Source organism: Gastrolobium bilobum, unplaced genomic scaffold, assembly GCF_033153095.1.
Source record: "Gastrolobium bilobum isolate Gb01-03AN ecotype WA unplaced genomic scaffold, APGP_CSIRO_Gbil_v1 utg4519, whole genome shotgun sequence".
Classification (NCBI taxonomy): Eukaryota; Viridiplantae; Streptophyta; class Magnoliopsida; order Fabales; family Fabaceae; genus Gastrolobium; species Gastrolobium bilobum.
The window spans coordinates 144069-161565 of NW_026898712.1; the positions used below are offsets into that span (position 1 = coordinate 144069).

The 17497-nt window shown below is 32.7% G+C and overlaps 2 protein-coding genes across 2 annotated transcripts; one reads left to right on the forward strand and one right to left on the reverse strand.

The window, feature by feature from the left end:
• LOC133318605 (cell wall protein RBR3) lies at nt 1–3605 on the reverse strand. Its single transcript, XM_061520619.1, has 5 exons — nt 3058–3605; nt 2672–2789; nt 2378–2492; nt 570–1664; nt 1–463 (listed from the first exon to the last, which is right to left on the reverse strand). The coding sequence occupies exons 1-5, from the start codon at nt 3254–3256 to the stop codon at nt 206–208; spliced, it is 1785 nt and encodes a 594-aa protein (XP_061376603.1). The 5' UTR covers nt 3257–3605; the 3' UTR covers nt 1–205.
• Nucleotides 3606–11298: 7693 nt separating this feature from the next.
• On the forward strand, nt 11299–16819 carry LOC133318607 (arginyl-tRNA--protein transferase 2). Its single transcript, XM_061520623.1, has 6 exons — nt 11299–11640; nt 12666–12704; nt 13083–13233; nt 13618–14757; nt 15330–15645; nt 16513–16819. The coding sequence occupies exons 1-6, from the start codon at nt 11511–11513 to the stop codon at nt 16627–16629; spliced, it is 1893 nt and encodes a 630-aa protein (XP_061376607.1). The 5' UTR covers nt 11299–11510; the 3' UTR covers nt 16630–16819.
• Nucleotides 16820–17497: the final 678 nt, after the last annotated feature.

Sequence of the window (17497 nt, forward strand, 5' to 3'; positions counted from 1 at the left end):
TTTAAAAAATGAGCATCACCGCTACAACATACATCAGATCTACCTAAAATCACAGATACCTTGGATTATATGAGGTTGCATCCCTTCCAAGAATCTTTACATCAGTACAAGCATGGTTAGCTCCATATGCAAATTCGCTATGGCTGAAACTCAGAATAAGAACGTTGGTGAATTATACGCAAAGTTCCCCAGAGTATGAAACAGTTTACCTGCCCCGTACACTGGCAGGAGATTGACCACATCTCTCACTGCCAATATCATCATCTACTTCGCTACTATCTAAACAAAGACCATTTTGGTTTACACTCACTTCAGAACTAGCATTACTGCTCGTGGCATGAGGAGAACCCGAAACACTAACTGTTCGGCCACGCTGAGGTCCAGACCTCACGCTATACATGGAAGATGCTGGAATATTTGTCATCAATGGCCGTAAATTACCTGGAATGACTCTCCTTATATCCTATTCAAAGAAGAAACAAGCAAAATGATGAGAAACGAATCACACAACTTAATCAGTTCTAATCAATCTGGTAGAACAATAAATAGAATGTAGAGAAGATGCGCACCATATGTCTAATGGCCATATCCAAGGACTTCTTTGAAAGTGTTCTTCCAAAACCTGAGCTATCTGGAGATGAAGATGACTTGCCAGACAGATTACTATGGGGAGAGTTTTTGTCATCCATCATTGGTGGTGCTAGTTTTCGCATGTTTATAACCCTATCAACCATTTTGGTGCCAATTACAACAGGACTGACATTGTCATTCACTTTGGAGTGCCCACGGCTGACTGCTGGCATAGAGTTTCCACTGGTATGAACAATGCCATTGGAAGACCGTCCTCTTGAAGGAGAGCATGATTGCCGCTTGGGTCTTCCACTAGAAGAAGGCTCAACAGATGAAGAACGAGAAGTGGGTGCTCCGGGCCTGCCCCTAGTTGCTGACAGTGGCCTTTCAGGTAGTGTTGTCCTCAAATTGGGCGGAGCATCAAGGGAAAAACCTGGCATCTCAGATGGTTTCCATGGTCTTGATCTCACTGTTGGTGAAGTGCCACGTGATGGTACTGGCTGCCTTGAGACCACAGGAGCTTGCTGCCTCGCCTTCACAGGGGTTGGCTGCCTTGATGTCACAGAAGCTGGCTTGAAGCTTGAAGAAATCTTAGCTGAAGGAGCAGATATACTGGGTTCACTTGATGGTGTGGATGGTAGGCGAGTAGGAGTAGAAGCTCTTGATGTGGACCTGGAAGGAGGTAAAGTAGGCCTGCTAGTTGGTGTTGAAGATCTTGCAGTAGATCTTGACAAAGGTGTTGAGGATCTTGATGGAATTGTGGATTTAGCTGCAGGGACTGAGGTCTTAGTAGCAGACATGGATGGCTTAGGGGCAGAAACCATGGGCTTGGTTGTGGAAATTGTGGTCTTGGATGTAGCTACCATGGTCCTAGTTGAAGGTAAGGCAGTCCGAGTAGGTGTTGAAGATCTTGATGATTTTGAAGATGTGGTCAATGTAGGGCGTCCAGTAGGAGTTGCAGGTCGGGATCCTGGACCCCCGGATGATGAGGGCCTCCTAGTTCCACCACCTGAAGAGCTCAACCCGGGGGAGGAATTTGGTTGTTTAGATACTAAGTTAGTCCTCCCAGCAGGCTCTGATTGATGATTTGCCAACTATAATCACAAGGAAATAATTAAAAGAAAAATGAATTTCTGACACTATATCAACAACCAAACCAATTCTCAATAGGTGAGATCAGCTACATGGATCAATCGATGCCATTGAGCTCAATCAAAAATTAAATTTTCAGTAAAGCACTAATGGATCCTTACTTTGGAAATCTCTATAAAGATACGGAGCATCATCATTTTTATCAATATATAAAGTAAAAAACAAGAATGATCAATTTACTCGATGATATCTATAAATCTCATTCTCAATCCATATTTGATGTAACATGATACTGAAAGCAAGGGTCCTTTAATAAACAAACAAATCAATTAAAGCATGGGACGGCAAATCTGTAAAGCATGTAATATGATGAGAAGCCAATTTCATGTAGTCCAAGGATATCATTGTTTTGAGGGGCAGTGTACACTAACAAGTCATTTCTAGTCAGGCAGCAGGAGCTGAAAATATGCAATAATAACTGACAAATTGTATCGGCCACTTGTTAATAACACCAATTTCTGCTCAAGGTCAAGTTCATCATGCATACTGCAATAATAATAACAACATTTCTAACAAAAGTAGTTTTCTCAAAACCAGGAACTTACAAGGAAAACTACCATTTCACTAGCAACGTCAAACCAGACACAAGATGTACATCTGCCAATTACCAAAAAATAATTGACATGATCTGAAAGCTTAAATTGAAAATGCTTACTCTGGATTTTAATGCCACAGGACGTGCGGTTGGAGTACCAAGCTGACTCATAACAGTCTTTCGAGTTTCCATTTCCAAAGAAGGAAAAAGAGGAGTACCAGGAGGAGTTAGAAGCCTGAAAAGACATTAAACATGCTAAGCTCCAATTTGAACATTAATTTGTTCTGGCTTTACATCACTTTGAAACATTAACAAGGCCCATGTCAATTACATACATAGCAGATGGAGCAAAAAAAAAAAAAAACTGCAATCTATGGAAAATGCATAGAAAGGGCATAGAAAGGTACCACATACCAATCATAGTCATTTTTATCATTTTCCGAATTAAGAAAATCATCAGCACCAGTCTTCCGCACAAGAGCCGGCGTAGATGATGAAATGTTAAATAAGGGAGAAGTGCCCGGATTTGACCCTGCAACCATGAAAAATCATATGACAAAGAGAAATCCAACAACTAAAACACCATATTCAAAAACTGCACTGCCCAATCAACACAATGATTTTGCGGTTCTTCATCCACTTAAAGTCTTAAACCACATGGGAAATTAACAAAAGCAAGTTTCACATACTATGATGCTAATCTCAGTCAACTAAACAAGAGAAACAATGCAAAGAAGCAAATCCTCGAAAAACCTCAACCTAAAAAAAATAAAAAAGAACTTTCGAGCATAAATATATACCCAGAGCTGTATCGAGCTCCTCTGAGCTGTGAAGCAGAAGATCATTCCTCTCCTTCTCACGCTTCTTCATCTCGAGGAACAATGCTAGCTCCTCGTCCTTTTCCTTCATGACCGAAGCCCTCAAACCCCCGAATTGCTGCTCCCTCTGCTTCAACGGAGCTTGCATTTGCGATTCCTGAGCCCTGAAACTACGATTCATCCCCAAAATCCAAACGGCACGAACCCTAAATCCCCGAAAGCCCCAACCGAAAAAACTTAACTTAGTTTCTCGTCGACTTCACCAAACCAATAACCGCAGGTTCCTACACCTAATGTACCGTGAACTCTCCCAAAAATAGAAAAATAAATAAATAAATGCTGAAAATCTGTCGCAAAGTTCAAATCTGTTCGGAAAAAACAAAATGCTCGCAGTTCGAACCAAACGACATTGTCACAAACAAACAAACGCAGAAACGAAACGTATTATAGAGAGCACCATTGTCGAGTAGCGAAGGTGAGAGTGAGAGGCGCGTGGGGAAGGAAGGAAGAGACAGAGAAAGAGATCGGAAAACGAGAATTTTGAGTTTGACGGTGAAGGGAGAGGATTGAGGAAAAAGAGGGAGTGGCAGTGAGTGGTAATATAAGTAATTGTTGAAGTGCAAATTGGTGATAAAAGGAAGAAGAGACGCCGTTAAACTGTTGTTGTTCCTCTTTATTGACGCCATGTTTCATTGGTTAAGAACGAAAGTACAAAAATATCCCTCTCCTTGTGTATTCGGCTTTTTGAATTTTTGCAACGGTGTAGCCCACCATTATAATATTACAGAGAATAATGTTTATTGTAGATAATCAAATAACGATAGCTCAAATTATTTTTGGGATATAACAAGATAAAGTCTAATAGTATAAGATTTTATTAAATTTTAATATTATTTAACAAAAATATTAATATTAAATTTATATAATTTTCCCAAATATATCATATGATATTAATTTTTATAAAGACCTGTTGATCAGTGTATCCAAAAAATATATTATTTTTTATAAAAAAAGTCTCTAATATTTTAAATAATACATTAATTTTTTAGAATTGCATTATTTAATATATCAATCCCTTATTAGGCCTAGTCCTACCATCTTAGGGCATGTTTGGTGTGATGTATAAGGTCTTATACTATACGTTATGACATTTTCAGTTGTTTGGTGTGACCATCGTATAGTATAAGCTTATACAGCAGAATCACCTAATACATCAAAATGATGTATAACTTAATCCGGCCTAAGGAGGAGGGATTAGGCCTGATAAGGGATTACTGTATTAACATCGTTGACCAGCGCAATTCTCAAAAATTATATTATTTTAATATTAATATATTTAAATAAAAATTAATTTTTCAATATATTAAATTTTAAAATATTGAATATTTTTTTATAAAAATTTATTTATTTTTTGGACACACTAATCAATAGATTTTTATAAAACTTAATATCATATGAAATTTTTTGAAGAATTATATAAATTCTTTATTAAAAGATATTTTATTAAAAGATATCTTTATTAAAAGATATTTTATTAAAAATATTTATTTTATCCTATATAGTGCATTACCAAATATTAGATGATATTATCTTATACAATATATTATTTTATACAATACCATGTCAAACGCTGTATAGTATTAAAATTCAATCAGGTCTTATACAATCAGACTTTATACTATATGGTCTTATACTATCAGGCCTTATCTATACTGTGTATAAAACATGCCCTCACACTATAGATAAGGCCTGATAGTATAAGACCATATAGTATAAGGCATGATTGTATAAGACCTGATTGAATTTTAATACTATCAAGCGTTTGGCATGATATTGTATAAAATAATATATTGTATAAGATAATATAATTCAATATTTGGTAATGCAGTGTATAATACTAGATAGGATAAAAATAAATATTTTTGACAAAAATACCGTTTAATAATAAATTCATATAATTCTTCTAAATATATCAGATAATATTAATTTTTATAAAAATCTGTTGATCAGTGTATCCAAAAAAATATATTAACTTTTATAAAAGTAAAAATCTCCAAAATTTAAAAAAATAATATATTGAAAAATTATATTATATTTTAATATATAAATATTAAAATAATATATTAATTATTGAGAATTGCATTGGTTAATACATCAACCCTTTATCAGGCCTAATCCTACCCTCTCAGGTCTGATTAAGTTATAAATCATTTTGATGTATAAAGTGATTCTACTGTATAAGTTTATTATATAAGATGGTCATATCAAACAACTAAAAAATGTCATAACGTACAATATACGCTTATACTGTTAGGTCTTATACAGCACACCAAACAGGCCCTTATGCCTGATTAAGTTATACATCATTCTGATGTATAAAGGCATCCTACTGACTACTGTATAAACTTATACTATACTATGGTCACATCAAACAATTAAAAATGTCATAACATATAGTATAGGCTTATTATCATGCCTTATACATCACGTCAAACAGGCACTCAGTTGTCGCATAAGAGTTGAGCAGTTGAGAATGAGAATATATATTTGATTTTTCCCATAATCATTTTTGGAAATGATTTAAAACCTTAACTTTGGACCAGCCCCATATAGTATTGCCTCTCGTGGAAGATATTTGTGATTTATTTAAAAAAAAGTTTCTCGTCAATAAATTTTATCTCCTATACACATTAAAGTATATGAGACCATTTTTTTTTCTCTTCTCGTGATCCCACATGGTCCCACACACTTTTACGTGTATATGGAAGATATAATTATTCCGTATAATATGAGAAACATTAAACATAATATTATAATAAGCTATTAAATACATATTATCAGTATTATTAGACCCGACTTGAATCAGTCGGGTCAATTCGAACCCGATGAACCGATCATTTTACCGATTCGAGTCAATTATCAAACCGGTCATGTATCAGACCCGATGAAAATCGATTCGAAACGATCGGGTCTTATCAACACCAGTGACCTAGTCGGGTCATTAAAATAAGCAGGTCATGCATTTTTATAAAAAAAAAATCAAAAATCAAAGTTGTCTCCTCTTATCATAAAAAAGTGTGGAACTTCTTTAAAAAATTTATAGTTTTGTTTTCTATTAGTATAAGCTCTTACATTGACCTTAAACTTTAGCTTCAAAAACTAAAACAATTTGCGGAACAGAAGATTAAAAGAATGTGATGTATTGATTCCTTGCAAATCTATTTTTATGGGAAAAGTTTTTAGTAAATTCTTTATATTATTAAACATGGTTAGTTGAGAATATTTGGTAGAAAAATTATATGTTGTTATGTGCTTGAATTTTTTTTTTTTTTTTAATATACTATATGTGATTGTCGTATATGACTTTTTTTATTCCTATAAAATGTATATATATTTGCAGCCTACATAACAATTTTTTATATATATTCAAGTGTTTTATGCATTTTTATAGATAAAATATAAATTTTTATATATTAATGACCCACAGTATTCCGGCCGAATCAACGTCCGAATCGGATCCGATAACATTGCATATTACCAAGGACAGAAACAATTGCATATTTTTAGAACATCGCTTAAAGTTATATGGTCACATCATTCATGTTACGTGACATTCTAAGAATAAGGCATGCCCTTTCATAATAGTATTTTCCTCCCGATATGGTTTCAACGAGTATTGGTCTATTGCCTTCACCTCCGCCCAGCGAGTTCGAGGGCTTTTTGATTATATTAAGGGATTTTTGTTTTAAAATATATATTTATTTAATTTATTTTAAAAAAAATATTTTAATCGTATATATTAGTTATAGAAGACAAGTCCATCAAACTTCGGAGAATTAGTATTAATGCGAAAGTCTCATATATTAATAGCACATAATTTTTTAAGTCATGCTCGTTTACCGTACGTATTAAGCTTAAGTTTCAATGTTTTTATAATAAATGTAGATAAATTATTTATATTTGTTTCCAAAATAATATTAAGTTAAAAAATTAAAAAATTCTAATAAAAAAGATAATTATAACCTTAAAATAAAATATACTTATAAAAATACCTTAATTTCCACCTTAAAATAATATCATTTTAAATTCAATATATATAAGATATTTAGATTGACTATAAAAAAAAAGTGAATCCTTAAACTTATGTACGGAAGTTTCGCACAGTATTAGATTTCACAAGATTTATTATAAATAAAAAAGTGAATCCTTAAACTTTTGTACGGAAGTTTCGCACAGTATTAGATTTCACAAGATTTATTATTTCACAAGATTTATTATAAATGACAATGTATATGAGTTTTGTAATTGTATATATCGTGCGAGACTTATATGTTGACACAAAATCCGACATAATTTATCAACATGCAAATTTTGAAAAATATATTAGTATGATATACTTATATTGCCAGCTGTTTTATCATGGTAAAAAGCCCGAGCGAGGGAATCGTTTTTCTTATGATTTTTGTTGGACGTTTGTCCCTCGTATTTAGTGTTAATTATTTTGTTTAGTGCTTTTTTATTTTATTTTTGTCTCTTCGGGTCTTGGAACGGTGGAACCTCTTTGTTTTCTCCACTAACATTTTTTTTCCTCATTTTTTCACTTATTTGTTTTATATATATATATATATATATATATATATATGATCTGGATAAAATACAAAAGGTTAAAATCCAAATATCAAATCCCAAACACCTGCCCATATAATACGCAATATCTACATCGCGCATAAAGAATCAAGGGGCGCAATGGATTCATCGCGCTTAAAACGCCTACGACATAACTCAGAACTAAGGAAGAAATCCATAATACGAACAAGGAACCATCGCGTCATGAGCCAATACTTTAAGGACAACACCAGCTTGCCACCACTCTACAAAGGTAGCTTGACCTATAGAGGTATAGCCAGAAAGGCATCAGTTAAGAACAGATAAACCTGCAGCCCATAAACGGTCAATTAGAAGACATATTGCCTACCAAATGTGGCATCAGATTTATTATATAAACAAGGGGTACACACCCAGATACAACAATCAAATTCAGTAAGAAAATAACATAAGCATTGCTTAGATACTGACTTGAGCGTCGGAGTATCTTTGCAGGTACCCCCAGTCAGAGTCATCGCGCCAAGGGAGATCATCACAAACTCACCTCATAACTGCCATCTCTAGCCCAAGGAGCACATTACCTAACTAAAAGCATTCATTCTTCAACCGTGTATGATTAGGTCCGATACATATTGGCCCTACCATATTGTACTGGTCCGATCAGTATATATATATATACAGGCAAGATCTTTTAATACCGTGATAAATTTTAAAATTTGACACCAAATTTTAAATTCACATAAATATAAAAAAAAATTATGTCACATATATATATATATATGGTAAAATTATTTCTGCAGTCGCTTTATGTACAACAACGACAGGTGTATGAATATGATTCTCCACATTTAATGCTTTCATCCCTTTGTATAGTTATAATCCCCTGCATTTAATGTTTTCAAGTATATATATGACAAGTATTTGATTGTTCACGTATAATAGCTGCAGAAATATAAATCCCTATATATATATATATATATATATATATATGAAAAAAACTACTCTTATGCTATATGTGGTAAATTTCTCTCCTACGCACTATTCGATAACTGTGGCATCTTTTTTTTTTTTTTTCAGGTGGTAAGTTTCCGTGCATCTAACGGTTGAGATTTATTGGGAATTAAAAATTAATTAATGAGTGACACCTAATAAATCTTAACCGCTAGATGCAGAAAATCAATGGTTAAGATTTGGTGTAAGACGTATTATTCTTACACCGGTGTAAGATGATCCTGCACCATATATATATATATATATATATATATATATATATATATATAGGAAGAGACTTTTAGCTTCATGCCGATACAGGAAATAAAGTACTGTGCCATGTTTTGTTTTTCTTTTTTATAATTAAGTGGGTCTCGTATTCTTTAATGGGATATATTTTTCTTATATTGTAGGAAAAAAATTACCTCATGTTGTAAAGATAAAAGTATAAGTGAGATCCACAGGTAAGAGGAGAGAGAAAAAGAGTAGTGTGATCCAACCCTTTTTTGTGTGTAAGAAAGTTATTTATCTCATATAAAATGAGATAAACATAACCCTTCTTTAACATGTCCTGAAACATAAGATTTGCTTTCCTCGTGTATATATATATATATATATATATATATATTATGGAAAAAATTGTCTTTTTAAAAGATCTAATTTTATGTAAGATTTTCATTATGTAAATATTCGATCAAAGCTATTAAATGAGAATAGAAAGTGATAAAAAAATTGGGACAAATAATTAAAAAGATAAAATTATCCTGAATCATATAAATATGATATTATAACTTTAAAAGTATTATGATAAATTAAAAATATAAAGAAAAATATACAACAAACAAACATACAATGAAGATTACTTTTTAAAGAAATGTGACTCGTGAAAAATTTATAGATAATTTTTACCAAACCAAAATTTCAGTATATTTAAGATAATTAATGGTCATATAAATAATCCAAAGTAATTGTTATTTTTACCAAACCATATTTTCAGGATAAGAACCATGATGATTAATTCATTAAAAAGATTTCATAAAGAAATACAAGTAGGACTTCGTTCATGTCTTACATTTTGAACTCTGTTTGTTTTCTATTCGGGAGCTAATTGGACATGGGCTTGTCCTTAAATTATTGTGCATGTTTAAAAAATGTTTAATTTTAAGTAGTCATATACTCACATCTCTTTAAATTCTCCTAATATTTTTAATAAAATTTATAAATTTAACAAGTTTTTTTTTTTTTTGAGTTACCCAACCCTAATTATCTCTTTGAGACGAGTTGGCTCCCTCCGGTATCCCCACGAGCTTCGACTCTTTGAGCCGGCTATGAGACTAATCTGGAGTGCGGGGGAACAGTGATGACTAAAGGTTCAGCCCCTCCCCAAGAATGCATTCAGCGGGAATCGAACACATATCCAACCCCACTAACTCAGCGCCAAGTTACCAACTGAGCTGCACCCATTGGGTATAAATTTAACAAGTTAATTCAATAGGTTTAATGTTTCTGTTTTTGATATAAATGAAAATTCTATGTCACACTCACGTAAAAGTAAGTGAGTCACACTAATTTTTTTCTATCTTCTTTTTATAAGGGGACCCACTCATTTTTATTTTGCATGTTTAAAAACAGAAATATTTTCCCCTAATTCAATTAGGTATTTAGAAGGTGTGATTTTGATTGTTTTAGATAAAAAAAAATCTCACTAAAAATTTTCAAAAAAATGATTTTATTTATGAATTATTTTAAATATAAAATATGATTTAATTATACACTTAAAAAGTTATCCACTAATTTTTTTTGAGATAATCCAATCTCTTTATCGCTTCGTAACTAGTTCAATTCGGAGCGACAATCCTTCAAAATATTAGTATTGGAAAAAATCAAATACATGCTCTCACTCCATCATTTTCTCTTTTCTTTTTTAAAGCTTCAATTATAGTATTCCAGTTCTTTAAATTTAAATGACTTGTTCATTCACGTTGGAAGATTTATTTTTGTACCTTTTACGTTGTTTAATTTAAAATTAATTTTTTAAGAATAATAATATCATAATATATTATCAAAATAATATTTATTATATTATATATATGTTATAAATTTTTTTATCTCATATAATAAAAATAAAATCATAATAAGAACAGAAAAAAAATATGACTCAACTTTTTTTGGGTTGTATAAAAGTTGGGAAATAATTTTCTTATGTTGTAGGAAGATGCTTATCTTATGTTGTAGAAACAAGATTGCAAGTGGGACCCATAGGTAAGAGGAGAGAAAAAAAAAAAGAAATAGGACCCACCTAACTTTTGTGTGTGTAGGAAATGTAGTTATCTTATGTAAAAGTAGATAAATATAACCCATAAAAGTTATATTGTAGGAAAAGTGATTGTGTCATATTATAGAGATTCATTTCTGTATCTTAGTTTTTTTTTTTCAAAAAATACTGGCCCCATAGAATAATGTGCGTAGGAAAAATGATTGTATCATATTACATATATTACATGATGAATATCAACCTCTTTTTTATGTGTTAGAACTTAGAAATTTAATTCTCCTAACCCATTCTTTAAAATAGCTTGTCCTTTTTGTTTTTTCGATATTGATATGAGTTGTTGCGTTTCACGTTGACATGTTCTTTGCCATATTGTGCAAATATTTAAATAAATAAAAAATGGAAATCTTAGAGAATAGTGTCTGAAACTGAAGATTGAAGAAGCCTCTGATCTACTAGCGAAGAAAAGTATTGGCACATCGATAGATTAGATATCCATATGTACGTCGTCGTTTTGGCCCAAAATCTCCATTTCCTCTGAACCGAAGAAGAAGAAGAAGAAGAAGAAATGGCGGGGAAGATCAGGAACGAGGCTAGCAGTAGCAGCAACCCAAAGGAAAGCGTTGTTGTTGATTTCGGAAGGCGTCGAAGCTCTTGCGGCTATTGTAGATCCAACGGTCCCAGTAGCATCTCTCACGGTCTTTTCCCCCCCCTCCTATTCTCTCTCTTTCTCTTTCGTTTTCTTTTCCCTAAAATTTCATGAATTATCGTCTTTATCTTAATTGGGTTTTCGGTTCATTGTTGGATATTTGGTTGGTTTCTCTCTCAATTTTGTTGCTTTTTCTAGCAGTTCAATCCCCTATTCGAGTAGTTGGTTTCGTTGATAGAAAAATCTAATCTTAGCTACATGGACACGGGGTTGTTTAGCTCTTCTTCTGTGGAAAACTAAAAAAGTTTAGATTTTTAATTAAAACACAAATTCGATGTTTGAAAAGTGGGGGTGAATTTTTAAGCTTTGAAATTGTTGGACATGAAATTCTCACTTTGATTCTGAATCGCACTGTATAGTTGTCAAATTCGGTTGGACTAGACGAGCTTAGACTGTTTTTATTTTAATTCTAGCGTTTCTTATTGTTTTAAGGTTTTTTTTTTTTTTTTGGTGTGGGTTTTAAGGTTTTTTGTTGGTGGGGTGAAGAAAACTTTGTAGCCTTTATTCTGGACGAGGATTCTTTCACTTTAATTAAGTTCTCTTTCATTTCTGATAAGATGGATTAAGCCTGCAAAATCTTAAATTCCCGAAGCATTTGTTTTTATGTTTTTGTGTACTTCGATTTAATTTTTTAGTTTACTTACAGGACTGGACTACTCCATGGACCCTAACAGTTAAATTGATTGTTCTGTCTAGAATATATGTATTATTGTCATACATTTTCTAATTGTGCATGCACACTTGTGTTCTGGTCGTGCTGAATTGCGTAATTGTTATGTGATTCGTATACAGACACTTCTGCTAAGCTTGGTGGGAGCAGCAAGTTGTTAATGCCTTCGTGGGTGCTTAATTTCCATATTGGAAAATCATGCCATTACAATATTGATGATAGATGAGATTTAGTGTCATTTTTTTCTCTATTTTTTGATTGTTCTCTTGCCTTCTTCAGACTTACATTAATGTAATGAACCAATTTCCTAATTATTTCTTTTCTTTCTTTTTCTCTTGTCAAAGGCATGTGGGCACATAGACTTACAGTGGATGACTATCAAGGTTGGTGTAGTTTGTTCTTTTTTTGTGCTTGACACTCTTCTCAGTTCTATATTGCTGATTGTTTGCATTATATAACTTCTGATTATGAGTAAGAAAATGTTAAGGCATAGATTAACAAGCCTGATTTTTGCAATGTGAAGTGATGTAACTGTTACATGGTTTGGATTTGGGACTTTATATGTTTATTATTGCAAATCAACATTGATGCAAGTGTATTCACATTACATAATGTTCCAAATTTATGTCTGTTTTTTGGAGAGATATATAGCTTTTGTCATTTAGCTGATGATAAAAAAACTTCGATTTGACACTCTAAATTTATTTGCTGATATGGCTTTGTTCAGATTAATTCAATTTCATTTTATTCTCTTTTGCTAGTTCTTCTTGATCGGGGCTGGAGAAGATCTGGATGTTTTCTTTATAAACCAGAGATGGAAAGGACATGTTGCCCTTCCTACACAATTCGCTTGAAAGCAAGTGACTTTGTTCCTTCTAAGGAGCAACTTCGTGTATCTAAACGAATGCAAAGGTATGCTTGTTTCATATTATGATATTTCTTAAGGCAAATACTTTACTTTTATTTTTTCAAGTTCAAATACTTTTAAAGCATCTTTATAGACATAACATGGGTGTTTATTGGACAATTAACTTGAACTGCAACCTAAAATTTTTCTTTCGGGGTGGGGTTGGAGGTGGGTGAAAATTTGAATCGCAACAATGTATTACCTTAAGATGCTGCTTATTCTTTCCTTTCCTTTATTCATGCGGGAGTTTTCTAGGAGGATGAGTACATTGGATATCTGTATTTTTCTAGTACTAGAAATATGCTTCATTTGATATTTGTAGCCCGTAAGTATTTAAATTTTACATTTTCTTTGTTCTACCTTTCTCACTAACAATTCTATCTGCCTAGGTTTTTAGATGGAACCTTGGATGTTAAAAGAGTTCATGTCTTGGAGGACCCAAATACTTCCAAGAAATCAGAAAGCTTTGTCAATCATAACTACTCAAGACCCATGTCAGAAGAATCCCTATCTGCTGGTAACGAAGAGGAGGATGAGGTTGAAAAATCTATGCACTATTTATCAGATCAAATTGATAATGTAGTACACATGTTCATTGAGAAGGGGGAATTTCCCTCTGGTATTCAATTACCAAAAGCTTCAGTCAGAAAGGTTTCGCAGGGAAAAAAAAAGTTGCTAGTCAATGGATCAGAAGATCTTCTATATAGTAGCAATATAGCCTTTCAAATTGCAGCATCTATAAAACGAGCACAATCAAGTGACAAGGATGGCAATGATTCCAAATCATCTAGAGCTTGTGAAAAGGAGAACGGGTCATCTCCTAAAATTATTGCCGAAAAGCTGGTAGCATCTTTAGATCCAACAGTGAAAAATTCTGAGCTGTCTATCAGGGCTTGCAACGGACATATCAATTTTTATGCTTCTAGTGAGCCAGTTTCCCTGAGTGGAAATGTTCAAAATGCTACAGTTCCTAAAGCGTCTGGAATGAAGCGTGATATTGGAGGAAGTTGTTTGATTAGTTCTCAACATTGTCAAGTAAAAAGGAGAAAGCTTGAGATCCGTTTGAACAGGTCCAGTTTTGATCCAGAAGAATTTGCTTTGTATAGAAGATATCAGCTCAAAGTACACAATGATAAGCCGCACAAGATCACAGAGAGCTCATATCGCAATTTTCTGGTTGATACTCCATTGTTACCAGTTTCTCCTACTGGTGATAGCACAGTTCCTCCTTGTGGTTTTGGCTCTTTCCATCAACAATATTTAGTAGATGGCCAGTTAGTGGCAGTTGGTGTTATAGATATCCTTCCCAGATGTTTGTCAAGTAAATATTTGTTCTGGGATCCAGACTTTGCCTTTCTATCGCTGGGCAAGTACTCAGCGCTTCAAGAAATAAATTGGGTGAAAGAAAACCAGGTTTATTGTCCTAGTCTTCAGTACTATTATCTTGGTTACTATATTCACTCTTGCAGCAAGATGAGATACAAAGCTGCATACCACCCGTCAGAGCTTTTGTGTCCCCTTCGTTATCAGTAAGTTATTCCATTTGAAACCACTTTATCAAGCTTGCAGTTTATTCATGACTTTTTAGAGCATTTACTTTGTCTCAAACTCTTGTGGCGTGCTTTCAAATATTTCTCTTAACCTCTCTTTGATACAATTCTCGGTGCAATCTGTATGCCTATGGAATAGATGATGTAAAATGATTATTGCACCATCATATCTTCCAACATATAAGTATGTTACATAGTCATTGTCTGGATTTTTTTTCTGAATTTTGATCACTTTTTGCCTTCCCCCTATATTTATGTAAATAAGGCTGATGAGCCTTATTTTTATTTCTACTTCTTTTGTCCTCTTATATATCTTTATTTCATTTTATTTTAATTTATTTCTCCTTTTAATTGTTTATTTTTTTTTTATGGATATTGTTATATATATATATATATATATATAAATTTTATTTTTATCTTTTTCCTCAACCTTTTTGTACTTTTAATTTGGGTCCATCTACCACCAACTCCAACTAGTTTGAGATAAAGGTTTTGTTGATGTTGATGTTGATGTTGAAGGCTGACAAGCGACGGCTATGTATGATCTCCAGGTGGGTTCCATTTGGCATTGCAAGGCCTTTGCTTGACAATAGGCCATATGTTGTCTTATCAGATTCTTCCATTTTACAAAATGGAGAGCTATCCCTACCTCAAGTTTCTGATGATGTAATGGGAAGTCAGCTTGATGACATTGGCCAAGAAGATGCAAATGATGTTCCAATGGATGAAGATGAAGAAACGGCTGAGTCTGACTTGGAAAACTCTGATGATGAACCTGGCCTAGAAACCACTTCATATGGTGAACCAGAAAACAGAGATGTCAGCAAAGTTTTGCTAGGGTTGAAGGGACCTCGTGTGAGATACCAGGTATGAATTACTCAAGTTGTTGGTGAATAAATACTCGGATTACTTCCTCGATTTAAGTTCCCAATCATCCTTACATATGTTAGCTATGAAAAATTGAAGAAGATGCAGTTATTACTATTTTGTCAAAATATGCTTCGAACTGATGAATCTCAATATGTTGTCTTCACGAAATAAGACCACTTTTTTTTTTCTGGTTAGTTAAATAAGACCACCTTTAATCCAATAACGTTAGACTCAAATCTTCTATTTCCTCTCCTTGTTCCTAATCCTGTCTCCCCAATAACATACTATATATCAACTAGGAGAAATGTAAATTTTTTTTCTTAGCAGTATTTTATTTGGAGGGAACAGGATTGGGGATTGGGAGAGGGGGAATAGGGTTCAAATCCAATAATGCTGGGAAAAATTAAGGGTGCATTTGATTTGTTTGTAGTTTTCATTTCTGTTGATATGTTAACTTACTAAAATAAGGGTTTAATGTTTCTCATGTTGTAGGAAATAAATTTATCTGCTACGGGACTTATATTTTCTCCTTTTCTCTCTTCTTCTCATATGAGTTCACATGGGTCCTACACATTTTTATGTATGTGTAGAAGATAATTTTATCTCCTACAACATGAGAAATATTAAACCCTACTAATAATAATTGTACAAATGCCACCTTGTTTTCAGTTTGTTTCTTGTTTTTAAGAATTTGCATAGGAAATGGTTAAAACATTTCCAAGAGGATACTAGTGATGTTGCTTTTTATTTAGGTAGACCTTTATGTTCAATAATAGCAACTACTGCATGGTTTGTACCTTTCTGGCCTAACTTCCTCTTTATCTATTTTTTACTTTGAATATACTGCAACTTTCACTTCTGAAGGATATGCGAAGTGTCATTGGTCCTGAGCAGCGGAGTTACTTGGAGTCCCAGTTGCAGAAATACAGGAAGGTTGTGGGTCCTATGTTATCTGAGAGAATGGTCTATTCTGTTGAATAATTTAATTTTTATCACTTGAGTTTAATAGGATGCTGCTGCTTATTTACCCAGGGGAAAAAACTTTTCTCTGCAAATGAGATCCATGTATTATGTAGTTGGAGCTGAATTTGGTCCCTAATTTTCTTAGGAATCATATTGGCAACAACAATTGTGTGAACCCTTTTAAGTTTTTGGTTAACGGATTGTTTTGTTTAACATGTCTTATTTGATAATCATATTTCTTGCTTTTATGTTTTTTGTTTTTGAAAAGAACTTTTATACATTTTTAATAACTTTATTTGTGATTTTTGATTCTTATTTTGTATATTTAATACAATAGTTAGTAGATATTCTTTGTTAAAAAAAAAATAACTCTTGAATGGATGAATTCTTAATGTAAAGAAAGTAATGTATCTTTTAGCTTATGAACAAGTTTTCAATATTCCAAAACATAATCGGGATTAATGTTTTTTATGTTGTAGGAAATAATTTTATTTTTTACACATACACGAAAGTATATGGGGTCCATGTGTGGTCATGTGAAGAGAAGAGAGAAAAAAAAATGAGTTTACATAATTTTATATGTGTGTAGGAGATAAATTTATCTTTGAGAAACACTAATCCCGCTAAACAGAAAGAAGAACGAAACAAGGATTGTGAGAAAATATTATTCTTTTTTTTTTAATTTTTTTTAATCAAAAACACTAAATAACAATAGGGTTCTCAAAGCCTTAAATAAGCAAAAATAAAATAACAAAAAAAGTAAATAACTATAATCATGCGCAATCAAAGGAGATAACGCACAATCAACGCATACTCAAACATAATCTAAAATAACAAAAGGAAATAACTAGTAATCTATTGATAGTGTTTTATTAAAGACTAAACT